Source organism: Microcaecilia unicolor, chromosome 9, assembly GCF_901765095.1.
Source record: "Microcaecilia unicolor chromosome 9, aMicUni1.1, whole genome shotgun sequence".
NCBI classification, from domain to species: Eukaryota; Metazoa; Chordata; class Amphibia; order Gymnophiona; family Siphonopidae; genus Microcaecilia; species Microcaecilia unicolor.
This window is the reverse complement of record NC_044039.1, coordinates 118,695,506-118,710,868: the sequence shown is the minus strand read 5'-3', so window position 1 is coordinate 118,710,868 and position 15,363 is coordinate 118,695,506. Positions and strand designations below refer to the sequence as shown.

General features: G+C 40.1%; 1 protein-coding gene across 1 annotated transcript in view; it reads right to left on the bottom strand.

The window, feature by feature from the left end:
- LOC115477943 (protein farnesyltransferase subunit beta-like) overlaps positions 1–15,363 on the bottom strand; it is a 109,276-nt gene that overhangs the window by 57,741 nt on the left and 36,172 nt on the right. Inside the window, exon 4 of the mRNA XM_030215092.1 lies at positions 9,277–9,368. Within this exon, the coding sequence (XP_030070952.1) occupies positions 9,277–9,368 (92 nt within the window). The remainder of the gene's footprint in view (positions 1–9,276; positions 9,369–15,363) is intronic.

Here is a 15,363-nt window from a genome sequence, read left to right as displayed (position 1 = left end):
ATTCTTCTCTGGTAAAGAAAAGAAGTATTCAGATGTTTCTTTGGTAAAGAATAAGTCGACATGGTTAGAGGGCGCATTCACCTGGAGCTCTGAGGCTTTTCTTCCCACCTTAAATCTATTTTGTATGCTGTTTACATAATCGGTGACAGTAAATATTGTTTTGAAAATTGTAAAGAGAATTTTCAAACAATTTTACCTAGTTAGCTAGCGGTTTTCCAGGTAAAATTGTCCATTGAAACCTGTCCTCCACTTTTGAAGTTAAAAGGGCCTGTACTGTTCCACTAGGCCTCTTTCTACAGGTGTTTTTACTATAAAATAAACAAAAACAAAACAAAAAAAACCCACATCAAAACAAAACAATAAAACCCCTATGGGGTCAATGTTCAGCTGGTGGTGATGAGCGTTTTGCTGATGCTGGCTATATTCCCAGATATTCAATGCCTGGCCATGTCCAGGCTTTGGCACTGAATATCCAGTTTATGAGGCATCAGATAACATATGGCTGGTTAAGTTGATATTTAGAATTTAACCAGCCATGGGTTGCCGCATAAACGGGACTGTGTAAAACACAGTCCTACTTATGCAGTTACCCTGGTCGCTTAAGTGCTGAATATCGGCATTTAAGCAGCCAAGTGCTGACTCCACCCCCACCCTCAGGACACTCCCAAAACAGCCAGCTTTCACTTAGGTGCTAATTAATCACTAATTTTCAGCAGAGATAACTGTTTAAGTGTCATTGAAAATTAGTGGATAGCAAAGCCCCCCCCCACCCCCAAACAAGAGATTTAAGAGTTTCAGGCCGGTTAAATCATTTTAAATATCAACCAGTATAATAATTTCTACTGAAATGTATAATAAACACATGGTGGCTAAAAGCTCCAGAGGCTCCAGATTCTTGTCCAGTCACAGCTTCAACTAACCCCAGCTTCTCAAATCTTGCAGGATAGCCCTTTAAAGAAGTGCCTCATTAAAGAAGAGACATGGGAAGGCCTGTTGAGTTGATGGTAGTGATGTATACTACTGGGTGGAGACCCTGGGTAAATTCCCAGGCCACGGCAAGAAGGCAGTATTCACAGCCTCAGAGAAATATGTCCCAGTCACACATAACAGCAACACCTTATGACTGGGACTTCTGTCCCAAAACTATAGGGGTCTGAATCGAGCACATACTGCATGCCTCCTGACTGAGGACTGTCACTACAATGACTGGGTTTAGCGAGTTGGGAAGGAATATTAAAAACACACCACACACACACAGAAATTCTCCAGGTATTTTCAAATAAAGGCTTGAATTCTAAGCTCAGTATTGACTGAACTGGAAGCCCAAAAGAAGCACAGGGAACACTGATGAGCCAAAGAAAGAAAGAAAGAAAAAAAAAAAAAAAAGGAGAATTACAGGAGATATGAACATAGGAATACCAGTGTCATCCCATACACAAATTTAAGATTTTTTAGGGAAAGGATCGCATCATAATCATGGGATTATTGTATGCTTAAGGAATACTGAGTATATTGCTAATACCATGCTACACTATTACAGCAAAGTAAATATCACTATTATAAATCTTGTACACAAAATATGAATGAAACCGTTATCAGTAAGATGCTGCTAAAAAGGTTTTTTTGCTAATACATATCGTCATTTCCATTTCTCTTCCCTTCCCTCCTCCCATAAGAGCTAGGGCTCGACATGCACACACATGCACTATTATTTCTAGAAGTGTCACAAGACCCATCAAACAACAATGCTTGAAAAACAAGAATGATGTCCCATTGTTGAAGTTTAATGAATGAAACAATGTGCTTTTTTGTTAGGGCACAAAGCAGTGCTAAGCCTGCGTCAAATATTTAAAACATATTCCTTTTTCTGCCAAGTACAATTTCTTTTCATAGTTCAGTTTTGGAACAATCAAAATCATACTTTTTGAAATTTGTCTGTATAGATTTCTTTCACCACAAATGCTCTGAAGATGGAAGACTCAAAATGTTGAACTAAAAAAATACAATAAATCCACCAGGAATATTTTTTCTTTGCATATTAAAAATAACAGTATATTGGGGAAGGGATGGAGATAGTAGGAAATGATAGCATGTGTGTGTAGGGGGGGGGAGGGGGAACAAAGCATTTGATCTTAAAGTTTTGCCCCTGAATGTAAAACGGCTCAATATGGAGCATAAACATCACCTGTAAAGTAAGAAGGGGCAAAGGAGTGGGGGCTGATGTAGTTCTTATCCAGGAAAGACATCTGCAGGTGGGGCTGGAGCATCAGTTGAAATCCAAACATTATCCTTGATTAATTCTGGGTAAGAATCATCCTAGAAGATTTGGGGTGGAGATTTTGTTTTCCAGGTCACATCATGTGAAGACAGAAAGGTGGAGAGGGATCTGGGTGGGAGATAAATTTTTGTTAGAGTATGTTGTGTGCTTGTATAGGCCGAACAAGAACCGGGGGATATTTTATGATTTGAGGGGGAAATTATAAAATTTTGGCACAGACTATCTGATTTTGGATGGAGATTTTAATGTGATGATACAACCATCTCAGGATAAAGTGGAATTAGAAAAGGTACAGAGAAGGGTGACAAAAATGATAAAGAGGATGGGACGACTTCCCTATGAGGAAAGGCTGCAGTGTCTAGGGCTCTTCAGCTTGGAGAAAAAAAGACGGCTGAGGGGAGATATGATAGAGGTCGTTTATTTGCTCCTTCCAAAAATACTAGGACTAGGGGGCACTTGATGAAGCTACAAAGTAGTAAATTTAAAATGAATCAGAGAAACCATTTCTTCACGCAACGTGTAATTAAACTCTGGAACTCGTCGGCAGAGAATATGGTAAAGTTGGTTAGCTTAGTGGGGTTTAAAAAAGGTTTGGACAGCTTCCTAAAGGAAAAGTCCATAGAACATTATTAAAATGAACTTGGGAAAATCCACTGCTTATTTTTGGGATAAGCAGAATAAAATGTATTGAGCTTTTTTGGGATCTTGCCAGGTAGTTGTGACCTGGATTGGCAACTGTTGATCAAGTATTTAAGGAATTTTATAAAACTTTATGCGAGAGTGAAGTACAGGTGTAAGATGATCAGGTGGCTAATTTTTTGGCAAGGTGTCCATTTCTATCAGTCAATGAGGTGAGCAGGGAAAGGTTTGATAGGGCAATATCTGAAGAGAAAGTAGGGAAGACTATCCAATCTGTGAAAATGGGGAAGGCTCCAGGCCTTGGTGGATATATGGCAAAGTTCTACAAGACCTTCAGTGCTAGCCTGACACCCAGACTCACTAAGGTATTTAATGACACCTTGCAGAGTGGTGTAACAGTCCTGTCAAAGCCAGAAAAAGACCCTAATGCATTCAGATCATACAGATCCGTTATCTTTCATTTATCTTGATGCCAAGTCTTTTAAACTAGATAACAGGCCCTGGCTTCATAGAGTTTGTCAAATGGTATTTCCTGTTCCCTAAAAATCACCTCATGCTTCCTGCCTCATGATAGTGTTCACTTGCATATAAGGAAATACACCACTCTACTGGTATAATGCACTACTTCACAGCCATAACCAGTACCTCCTATTAACAAAGGTCGTGTTATAACGAGAGGCATGTGCATACATGTACGCTTGCCCAATCAAATAAAAACTCAATTAAAAAAATTAATGTAAAAATCGAGTTTACAATGGCAATACAGGTCCACAAATCAATTTACAATACACAATACTGGGGTTTATTATTACATAACCTCTGTACTGTAGCAAATAAAAAAACCTTTTTATGAATGCAATCAAAATTACTGTAGAGTGTAAATTCAGTACATGTTCCACTTAATGAAAAAGTCAGTAATTTGTGACTAGGTCTTCAAAGGCATATGATTGACGCTTAGCAAATTGTAGAATGCTTCTCAGCTGCATAAAATTTTGACAGGTTCTACTACTACTATTTAGCATTTATATAGCGCTACAAAGCGTACGCAGCGCTGCACAAACATAGAAGAAAGACGGTCCCTGCTCAAAGAGCTTACAATCTAATAGACAAATCCTGAATTTCAATCCATTTAAGAGCAGTTTCTAGCGCATGTACTGCCTCAGGTGAAGTTGGAACAAAATCATCCACTTCAGGTAACTCGATTGCCTCGTTTTCGTCTGAAGCGTTGTCCACAAGTTGATGTGAATTTACCAACTCAATAATTTCACATCACTTAGACCTATTCTTTTGTGTAATTTCCAGCCTCCATAATTTCTTTCAATTTCTGTGGGTAGGCTCGAGCAGCTTGCTCAACTGAAGATCTTTTTCATCTGCAATCGCTACTTGAGATATCCCGTGCCTTCGCTGCCATCTCCATAGCCAACCATTGATTGCTTTGAATTGACTAGATTTGCCATTAAGTTCAGTCAAATATCTCCGTTTGCATGTATATCATGCGCCCTGAGATTGGAATACCCTTTTTGTTGTTGCTGCACAAACCACGTGAATAGTGTTGAATCCAAGTCCACATATTGTGCTAACTGAAAACGATTTCATTTGAGACCACATTCTTCATTGATCTTTGTGCAGGTCAATGGTTTTTGGTCAGTTTTTCAACCATCCACACAAAGTTCATTCTGAAACGTGGAGACATTTGCTTGTGTTTCACCATTATCAATGTGCTGTATTGCTCTTAGTTTCTCTTCCAATGTATATAATTTGTGCTTCAACGAACTGCTTGCCATTTTAAGAATGTCAAGCTGAAACCATGATTGAACCGTAACAGCGAATTAACCATGTGATTCAGAAGTGCACATCAACCATATGCGCTGGAACAATATGCGTTGACCATGTGAGCCGAGAAGGGCGCTTCAACCATATGAGTTGGGATCGTGCATCAATCAAGCAAAAAGTTCAAAAGTTCTGGATGCCATACTAGGCTTGTACATTGTAATCACACAAAAAGTATAAAAGTTCTGTGGTGTGCGTTATGATGAGTGTGAAGTGTATGTCTACTTTGCCTACCCCAGATTTTTCTCACATTTCCTCAATGTCCTAGACAAGAAATCCCCCCACACCTATTACCATCTCCGAAAAACTCTGTGCGCGCGCCCTGGCAGGAACTATCACCATCAAGTGGAGCAAATTTAGTTACTTTTTTCTATTACAGATCCTTACTTATTCTCTTCCATACCTGCAAAGTCATGTCAATATAGGGGTTATCCACCACCCTCACCTTGCTTCCCAAGTGGTCTACTTATATTACATCCCTAACTGGGATTTCTCCAAACTCATTGTCTATCAGCGCTACCCATTGTCTAGCTAGTCTTTGCCCCCACCCTCTCCCCCTCACGCAAAAACTGATCTCAGCTGGGCCAGTTTAAAATATTTCTCTAAACAGGGTACCCCTACCCCTCCTTGCTCCTTCCCCATAAGAACAGGCAGCATAAACTGCAGATTGCTGATGGTAAAAATAACATGATCCACAAAGAGTATAATCTTAAGGAAGCAGCCCACCTCCTGGAACCCCTGAATGTCCCTATTAGCTCTCGCATAAGCTGCCAGTGGCTCAAAGGCTAATGAGAACAGCAAGGATGAGATCAGACAATCCTACCTAGTCATCCTGCCAAGCCTAAAGCCTTCTGTATACTATTTCTATTCATGTTTTATATACTGCTAACTCTACCAAAGGATCCAAAGTAGTTAACAAACAGAATAAGCCTTCACATAAAAGGGAATTGCATTTTGTTAGCTATAAATCACAAACAAGTACAATTATGTTAGAACTCAAAACAAAAATGTTTTTAAGGCCTTTCTGAAAGCAAAATATGATGGAATGGATCTAATGTCTCGAGAGAGATCATTTCAAATCTTGACTGCCTGAAAAGAAAACAAATTCACGTGAACCATTTTTAAACGTATGTTTTTAGATATGGGATAGCCCATTTGTAAAGTGTGTAAGAAAGTTACTCTGCCCATCTTCAGAATTCAGGCTGCAAATTGCTTTAAAAACCAAGCAAGCTAACTTATATCTAATCTGTTGTTTAATAGGTAATCAGTGAAGATCTTTCATAAAGCTAGACACAGAATCAAAGCGACCTCTACTAAATATTAGTCTTTGTTTTGTAACACTTGTAAGTAATGTTGCAATTTAACTGAGATGCCACTATATAAGGAATTGCAATCCAACAGTGGCAACAAAATTGCCTGGCCCAAGATCCTAAAATGTGGGTGGAGTGATGCTTTGAACGCACGGAGCTGCTTGAGCTTGAAAAAAAAGTCTTACTACGTGTATTGATCTAGTTAGTACACTTCCATGAATCCCATTTTTGTTCTATTTCTTTCTTATTGTGGAGTCATTAATACCAACTTTAGCTCAGGCTAGAGAGGCCTGCAGGTCTTGGGATATTGTTCTAGGATGTTTTGCAACTTCTGGATGAATTATTGTTGCATCATTGGAGTAATTTTGACAGGCTGGCCAACCCTGAGAAGATTCATCACTGTTCCAATTCTTCTTCATCTGCAGATCATGGCCTCACTATTCACCGTCAGAATCTCAGAGCTGCCACTGCTGGGGACCAACAGAAGACCACCATTAAGGTAGACTGTTGGGGGGGGGGGGGGGGCAGATGCCAAACCCCAGGTAGGTGGAGGTGGAAATTATGGCTGAGGCTGTGAAGGTCCAACAGCCATGAGAAGAGCTTGGTGCTGCTCAGAGGGGTGGAGAAGAAAGAGAAAAGGGAGATATGTTGGATCTGGTGGTGGGAGGGAAGGAGAGCATCAGTCCTTTAGGGAAGGGAAGGAGGATAGGATTTGATATAATACTTTTCTGCGGTTACAATCAAAGGGATTTACATATTATATACAGGTACTTGTTTTGTACCTGGGGCAATGGAGGGTTAACTGACTAATTATAAATACTTTTAATTGTGAGATTAATCACAAATTAAAAATGTTAATCAAAATGCAGCCCTATAATTACAACTAATTTAAAGGTGGGGGAAGGGTGGGTTGTGATGTGCAGAAATGTCGCTTTGGCTTACCTCCACCCCACCATATATTTTTATCTAGCGACTCCACTACCCCATAGGAATCTAATATAGCTAACATTATATGGTGAAAGTTGTGTTATCCTTTGAGTCAAAAAGCAGAATTTTCAGTGTTGACTAAGACAACTAATCTGGAACTACCATTATAATAAGTACATAAGTAATGCCATACTGGGAAAAGACCAAGGGTCCATCGAGCCCAGCATCCTGTCCACGACAGCGGCCAATCCAGGCCAAGGGCACCTGGCAAGCTTCCCAAACGTACAAACATTCTATACATTATTCCTGGAATTTTGGAGTTTTCCAAGTCCGTTTAGTAGCGGTTTATGGACTTGTCCTTTAGGAAACCGTCCAACCCCTTTTTAAACTCTGCTAAGCTAACTGCCTTCACCACTTTCTCCGGCAACAAATTCCAGAGTTTAATTACACATTGGGTGAAGAAACATTTTCTCCGATTTGTTTTAAATTTACTACACTGTAGTTTCATCGCATGCCCCCTAGTCCTAGTATTTTTGGAAAGCGTGAACAGACGCTTCACATCCACCTGTTCCACTCCACTCATTATTTTATATACCTCTATCATGTCTCCCCTCAGCCGTCTCTTCTCCAAGCTGTATAGCCCTAGCCTCCTTAGTCTTTCTTCATAGGGAAGTCGTCCCATCCCCGCTATCATTTTAGTCGCCCTTCGCTGTACCTTTTCCAATTCTACTATATCTTTCTTGAGATGCGGCGAGCAGAATTGAACACAATACTCAAGGTGCGGTCGCACCATGGAGCGATACAACGGCATTATAACATCCTCACACCTGTTTTCCATACCTTTCCTGATAATACCCAACATCTATTCGCTTTCTTAGCCGCAGCAGCACACTGAGCAGAAGGTTTCAGTGTGTTATCGACGACGACACCCAGATCCCTTTCTTGGTCCGTAACTCCTAACGTGGAACCTTGCATGACGTAGCTATAATTCGGGTTCTTTTTTCCCACATGTTTAATGTGAGCAAGTGCAAGGTTATGCATCATCTGCCATTTAGCCGCCCAGTCTCCCAGTCTCGTAAGGTCCTCTTGTAATTTTTCACAATCCTGTCGCGATTTAACGACTTTGAATAACTTTGTGTCATCAGCAAATTTAATTACCTCGCTAGTTACTCCCATCTCTAAATCATTTATAAATATATTAAAAAGCGGCGGTCCTAGCACGGACCCCTGAGGAACCCCACTAACTACCCTTCTCCATTGTGAATACTGACCATTTAACCCCACTCTCTGTTTCCTATCCTTCAACCAGTTTTTAATCCACAATAGGACGTTTCCTCCTATCCCATGACCCTCCAATTTCCTCTGTAGCCTTTCATGAGGTACCTTGTCAAACACCTTTTGAAAATCCAGATACACAATATCAACCGACTCCCCTTTGTCCACATGTTTGTTCACTCCTTCAAAGAATTGAAGTAAATTGGTCAGGCAAGATTTCCCCACACAAAAGCCATGCTGACTTGGTCTCAGTAATCCATGTCCTCGGATGTGCTCTGTAATTTTGTTTTTGATAATAGCCATTAGGCGGCCTCTTCAGGAAAAAAAAAAAAAAAAGAGAGCTACATACTTTTTGTACTTGCATACTAATCAGCAAATGCTTTCCTAAGGCTTTTATTCACATTCAGCAGATGGTACGTGAAAGTTATTTTTGAACAGATCTCTGGTAATAATTTCTAAATTTAGGTAGAGTTAAAACAAGAAAGAAAAAACATATGGAGCACTGTATATAGAAAGTAACAGAATATTTGTTTGAGGATGGAAGTCAGCTTTTAACCAAGAGGTGTTGTGGTTTCCTTTCAAAATATTTTGTAACGTTGCCCATTCCTCTTAGCTGGAATATGGCAGTATCTGGCAGATACTCTTAAAACCTGAGTTAAAGTCTGTCTATATGGAAAGCTCCCTCCTCCCCCCACACTTTTTTTAATGGGATAAAGGAAACAATGCGACTACATTGAACAACTTAAATAGCCATGTTTGCTTAAAAATCAGATTGCCAAAGTCTAGATTTGAGTCTTCAGTATTCCATGTGCTATTTGGAAGGCTAATGAATGGGTATGGTGCTTCATTACATTCTTCTACCCTGATCTATTAAGGATTTTGAACTGTCATATACTGGAGCACACTATTAAAATGAATTCTGTCCCTCCCCCAAACAAAAACAAATCTCAAAATAAAATTATAACATAAATTAAAGATGGAGGGATTATAGAGTAAAACTGAAAAGACCAAACTTACTCAGAAGCTACAGATACTGGGACAGGCTCATCCAGCAGCTGCAAACTGTGCAAGATCCAATAGCATAACCAAGGACGGCTGGCATCCAGACACTAGGAAAAAACAGAATTCCAACTATCAGTTAAACTCACACTGCCATGTTTGTTATATCACAGCTATTGGACTGTGAAAGCTTTCATTGAAAAACCTGTCAAACTGTTTTAGTTGTATAACCTGTAATGTTTGAAGTAACTTCTGCAATTTTAAAAAAAAGTGAACGGGGAAAAATAAACAAAACAAAACTATTTCTTTAGCAACTTGTAATAGGTCAAACAAATACATCCAATCCAACCCTGGCCATTAATACACAAACCATTTATATCCGCAGAGTCCTCTGAAGAGCTATAATAGGAACAGCCAGCAAAATTTCCCTCCTATTAAAGCTGAATACATTTTTAATATAAATGAATGAAACAAAGAAATGAAAATGAGAAGTAAAATTAGGTATAATAAAAACTAAAATTCAAATTATACTCCCCAACCCTTTATTAAAAGTACACCCAAGGTCAAAAATCATATAATACTAATTCGAAATCCCCTACTACAGTACGGCGTGGATGCCATTAAAGAAGAGAAGAAGAAAAAAAGGGACTATATGTTAAAGGAGATTCAATAGCCATTGAACTCTGAAGAGCTGTTCACTGTCCTTTATCCTCATTTAGAATATTGTGTACAATTCTGGAGACCGCACCATCAAAAAGATGTAAACAGGATGAAGTTGGTCAAGAGGGTGGCTACTAAAATGGACAGTGGTATTCATCAAAGTATATGAAGACAGACTTAAAAGGCAGAAGAGGGAAGATATGATTTAAACATTTAAAAACCTACATGGCATAAATACACAGGAAGAATGTCTCTTTCAGTGGAAAGAAAGCTCTGGAATGAGGGAGCATAGGATGAAGGTGAAAGGGGACAGAAGTAACCTGAGGAAATGCTTTATGGAAGGGGTGGTGAATTTGTTGAATAGCCTCCCGGTAGAAGTGGTGGCGACAAAAATAGTGTCTGAATTCAAGAGAGCTTGGGACAAGTACATAGAATCTCAAAGGGAGTAATAGGGAGAGTAGAAGCATTGGATGGGCAGACTGGATAGGCCATATGGTCTTTATCTGCCTACATTTTCTCTGTTTCTATATTTCTCAATCCTGTATCCAGCCTTCTATTCCTCATCCCATGTTTTCTCAAATTGGACTTGTGATAAGTGGAGTTTTTTTTTCCAATTACTGATTGTTAGTCTACCCTACTTTAATAGAATATACTATATTGGTATTGGATATAAAAGTGTATAGAACAGCTAGTAGGCATATGCCTGTAGGTTTGTTATCTTGTATTATTTGCATGTCCATGTGAGAACTTGATAGTGTGATGATGGTTCTCCTTTAGTCAGTCAGTCTCATTTAAATGGTGATTGCACAAGTGAACAGAGCACTTTTCACAATCACTCAATATTTAATGAGCAAGTGGTGTGTATGGTTATGTGTGAAATATGTATTTGTTTATATAATACAAGTTAATCTGTACTTGTGATTTGGTGATTAAATTTTTGACTGTCAGACCCTTTGACCAGTCTTCTAATTTTTGGAGATCTTCTCAGGGTTTTCTACTCCCTCTAGGACATCTGCTCTACTGGCTATCTTGTCATCCGTAAAAAGACAAAAACTTTTCCTTCTAACCCTTCAGCAATGTCTCTCACAAAAATATTAAACAAAATTGGCCCCAGTACTAACCCTTGAGGTACTTCACTGTTCACCGTCCTTTCCTCCAAATGGATTCCATTTACCATCACCCTCTGTCACCTGTCAGTCAACCAGTTTCCAATCCAGTTCACCACTTTGGGCCCCAGTGGTAAATGGAATCTGCTTGGAAGAAAAGAAGGTGAGCAGTGGGGGTCGATGCTAGGGACGATTCTGTAACATATTTGTGAGACATATGGCTGAACGGTTAGAAAAAAGAGTTTGCCAAAAAAGAGCGGATACCCTGGAGGGAGTAGAAACCACAAGAAGAGATCTCCAAAAATTAGAAGAATGATAAAAGATCTGGCAGTTAAAATTTAATACTCAGTATAAAGCAAATCCCACGGAGCAGTACAAACAAAGAAATAATAAAAAAAAAAAATAAGTGGAAATATTTTTTGTGGTACACTCAAAGGTTTTCAAAGGACTGCCACCGACAAAAAGGTAATCTATATCCTCATAAGTTTAATTATTGCACACCTTTTTTTAAATCACTTCATGCCACCCATAGTGTATACTCTTAAAATAAATTAAAAAACTATAAACAGTATTTATCCTTCAGTAAAGGTCCTGGATATTCTACTGTTCTGTGGAATTTACTTTGTATACTGACTAGTAAGCTTTCCTAGAGTTGGCCCAATATATAATTTTCCTTTCTATCTTTATAGTTAAAATTTAATGTCAAAAAGTGCAGAGTGATGCACTTGGGGTGCAGAAATCCAAATGAGATGTACCAGATAGGCGGAGAGAGATTGATAACCACAGCTCAGGAGGCAGACCTTGAGGTAATGGTGCCCGAGGATCTCAAGGTTAGGAAAAATGCGATACGGCAGTGGCCATGGCCAGAAGGATGATAAGCTGCATAGAGTGAGGTATAACCGCAGAATAAAGGAGGTGTTGATGCCCGTGTACGAGTTGTTAGTGAGACCCCACTTGATCATACTCTACTCTCTTGATTACTTTAAGTTTTGAAGGTCATATCTTAAGGACATAAAAAGACTTGAAGCGGTTCAGAAAAAAGCAACTAAAATGGTCACAAGATATATGAGGAGAGACTTGACGACCTGAACATACATACCCTGGAGAAAAGGAGAGTCAGGGGTGATATGATAAAGCCTTTCAAATATTTGAAAAGTATTAATCTACAATCAAACCTTTTTCAGAGACAGGAAGTTGGTAGAACTAAAGGAAATGAATTGATGTTGTAGGGTGGGGCCGACTCATGAGTATGTCATGAAGTACTTTTTCAAGGAGAGGATGGTAGATACCTGGAATGCCCTCCTATGGGAGGTTGTGTAGATAAAAATGGTAACAGAACTCAATAATGCGTGGGATAAACACATAGGAATTCTGTTTAGAAGGAATGGATCCAAAGAAGCTTAGCAGTGATTAGATGGCAACACCAGTAATTGGGAAGCCTTCTACAGTCAGTGTCCTTATCATGGGTGGACAGATTTGGATGGGCTGGAGTGGGGCTTCGATGACAACTTCAGAAGTTGGAAAACAAGGACAATGCCCTGAAAATGGTATGAATTTTATCTTGTTGGGCAGACTAGATGAACTGTACAGGTCTTTATCTGCAGTTATCTACTATGTTGTTACTATGGGGCTCATTTTCAAATCACGTACACTTACAAAGTTCCATAGATTACCATGGAACTTTCTAAGTAACATTCTAAGGTAAACAAGTGTTTGTAAAATTTTTTAAATTCTTCTGCAAACCCTTTATTATTCACTATCTTCCTTACCCATTTTGCATTCTGTTTGTGCAGCTGCCACACTAGCAACACAACCGCCCTGCTTCTATACTCCATAAAATCCCTTTTAGTGTTCCATATCATCCTATCTATTTTGTGGGTTTCTAGCAGAGCCAGATGCTTTTTAACCCACAACTGCTTCAACACTTTATGATTACTGTTGTACTCGTGCAGCTTTTCCAGTAATTCAATCTCTTAATGGGTTAGCCCTCTCTTGTTCCCTGGCCCATTTCTTTTGTACCTCAGTTTAATAAGAGCTCCCCTAATATAAGCTTTTCCTGCCTCCCCATACAATGGCTGGGTCTGTTAAACAGTTCCACCATTCCTTCTGAATAAGTTCTTGAGTCTCAGATTGCTCCAATAGATGCACATTTGCTGGCCATCTCTTTCAGTTCTCCCTACCAGTCCTCCCCTCCATTCACCCAACACTAGGGCATAATCCAAAATAGTGATTAGATGAACCTTCACCTCAGACTACTGCCCTACCACTCAGATATGGATGAATCTAGAACAGAGTCCAATCTTGAACAGATATTCTGTACTTCTGAATATTCTTGAACCCTTGTATTTCTTTTCCTCCAAAGATCTACCAGCCCAGTCATGTGCATCCTATTTCCTAGCTCTTTTCCTTCTCCCCCTTGGTACTGTGTCAAGCTCACTGATCTAATGGGCAAAGTGTACAATTCATATTGCACCCCCCCCCCAAAAAAAAAAAAAAAAAAAAAAGGTAGCTCTCCTTTACTCCCTGTGCCATCTGGTCAAACACCTTGTGAAAAATTTGCTTTAGGTCCAATTGGGGCAGATGCATTTAGTTCTCTATTATCTATTCTTGCTACTACCCATATAACAACATGTAATAAAATACTAACACTGTAAACCATCCTCATAATTGTAAGCCACATTGAACCGAAACCTGTTTTGGATATTTGTGGGATAAGAATGAAAATAAATAAATAACCCTTCTCTCCTTATCCTTCTCCAGCTCATATAGAACAAAGGGCACATGTTTGTGAATGAATAATATGCCTCTCCACATGGGCCTTGCATTCATTTTTCACATTTCTCTTCTTTTAATGTAATCTCCTGCAGTATGGCTATATCTATCCTCTGGGACACCAGATATTGCAAATTTCTCTCTCAATCAGTTTATCCAGCTCCCCAGCATTCCACATGGCTATTGGTAGTCCCATGTTAGACATTTTTCCTGTTTAACTTCATGTCCTGTACTCCTCATTTCCTAGGCACCACAAAAACTTATTGTGTCCTTATCCCCACATTCCATCCCTTTCCCCAATCTCTACCCACCCATGTATACCCTATATTCCCTCCCTGTATTCTCCTCCTCCACACTCCGCTGAAATATTAAAAACCTGCTCTTCCTATATGCCCGATTTGCCCTTCCACCCCACCTTAACTCCCACTTACTCACAATTCCCCTTGAGAAATCCTTACCCCAGTACTCTATACCCCATACAATTTTGTCTTCCTATCTGGTTCTGAACCCATTCTTACCCCACATAATATCAGACGACCCCTGCTTCACCTTTCACCAATCACTCATCAAAACCAAAAACAGCACCAATATCATTAAAACATAAAAAGCTATGCATATAAATTTTACACCTCAAGCAAGTTACCAGTAAATCTTTGGCAACTTCAATCCACATCAGACACTTCACTAATTTGCTGATCCTCACCTTGAATCGTCATCCTCTATGTCTATATCCTTCAAGCAGGGGCAGCCCTACCATTGGGCCACTTGAGGCGGGGGCCTCAGGAAGCACTCCTCAAGAGAGCAGCATCTCCCCCTTCCTTCTTCAATCCCCTTCACTTAGCCTACCTTTGTTTAATAAAAGGCGGCAGTGATTCCCACTGGCTGCCCTACTGCCGGCATTGGTCCCTTCTCTCTACTGCGGCCCATCTCTGACATAACTTCTTGTTTCTTCAGAGGTGGGCCGTAGTAGACAGAAGGGCTGGTGCCGGTGGAATGGGCAGCGCATGAGAATTGCTGCACCGACGCTGGTTGGAAAAAAAAAAGGGGTACGCTCAGGGAAGGGGGTTGAAGAGGGAGGGGGGTGAAGAAGGAGTGTGGGGGGGGGGGGAAAGATGCAGACCCATGGCCGGGGGGGGGGGGGGGGGGCATCTCAGCCCTCACCTCAGGTGGCAAATTGCCTTGGCCTCCCCTTCCTTCAAGCCTACAAAAACTGATTTATCAGTCGGCCATCAAAAGGCAAGCAAATCAGGGCCATTCAAACCTACTCTGGGAGGGTTGTTCCCTGCTGGCTGTCTCTGCTGGAGTTTGGTCGCAAGTTTTCAATAAATCTTGTACATATTGTATATTCCTTCCTATGCTAGCCTTCACATGGCTCTGTCTGATTCTCACAAGTTAGCCTAATAAGTTAGCATCTTTGTAACATACAGTGCTTTCTCAGGAACTGAGGAATGACACTTCAAGGATGCTCATTTGGCTGCAGCTGAGACCATGCCTTTCATATAAGGTGGATATAACCTTGGGAGGTGGTGAGAGACTGAGGATACAGTGAGCCTAAGATGTCCACAAT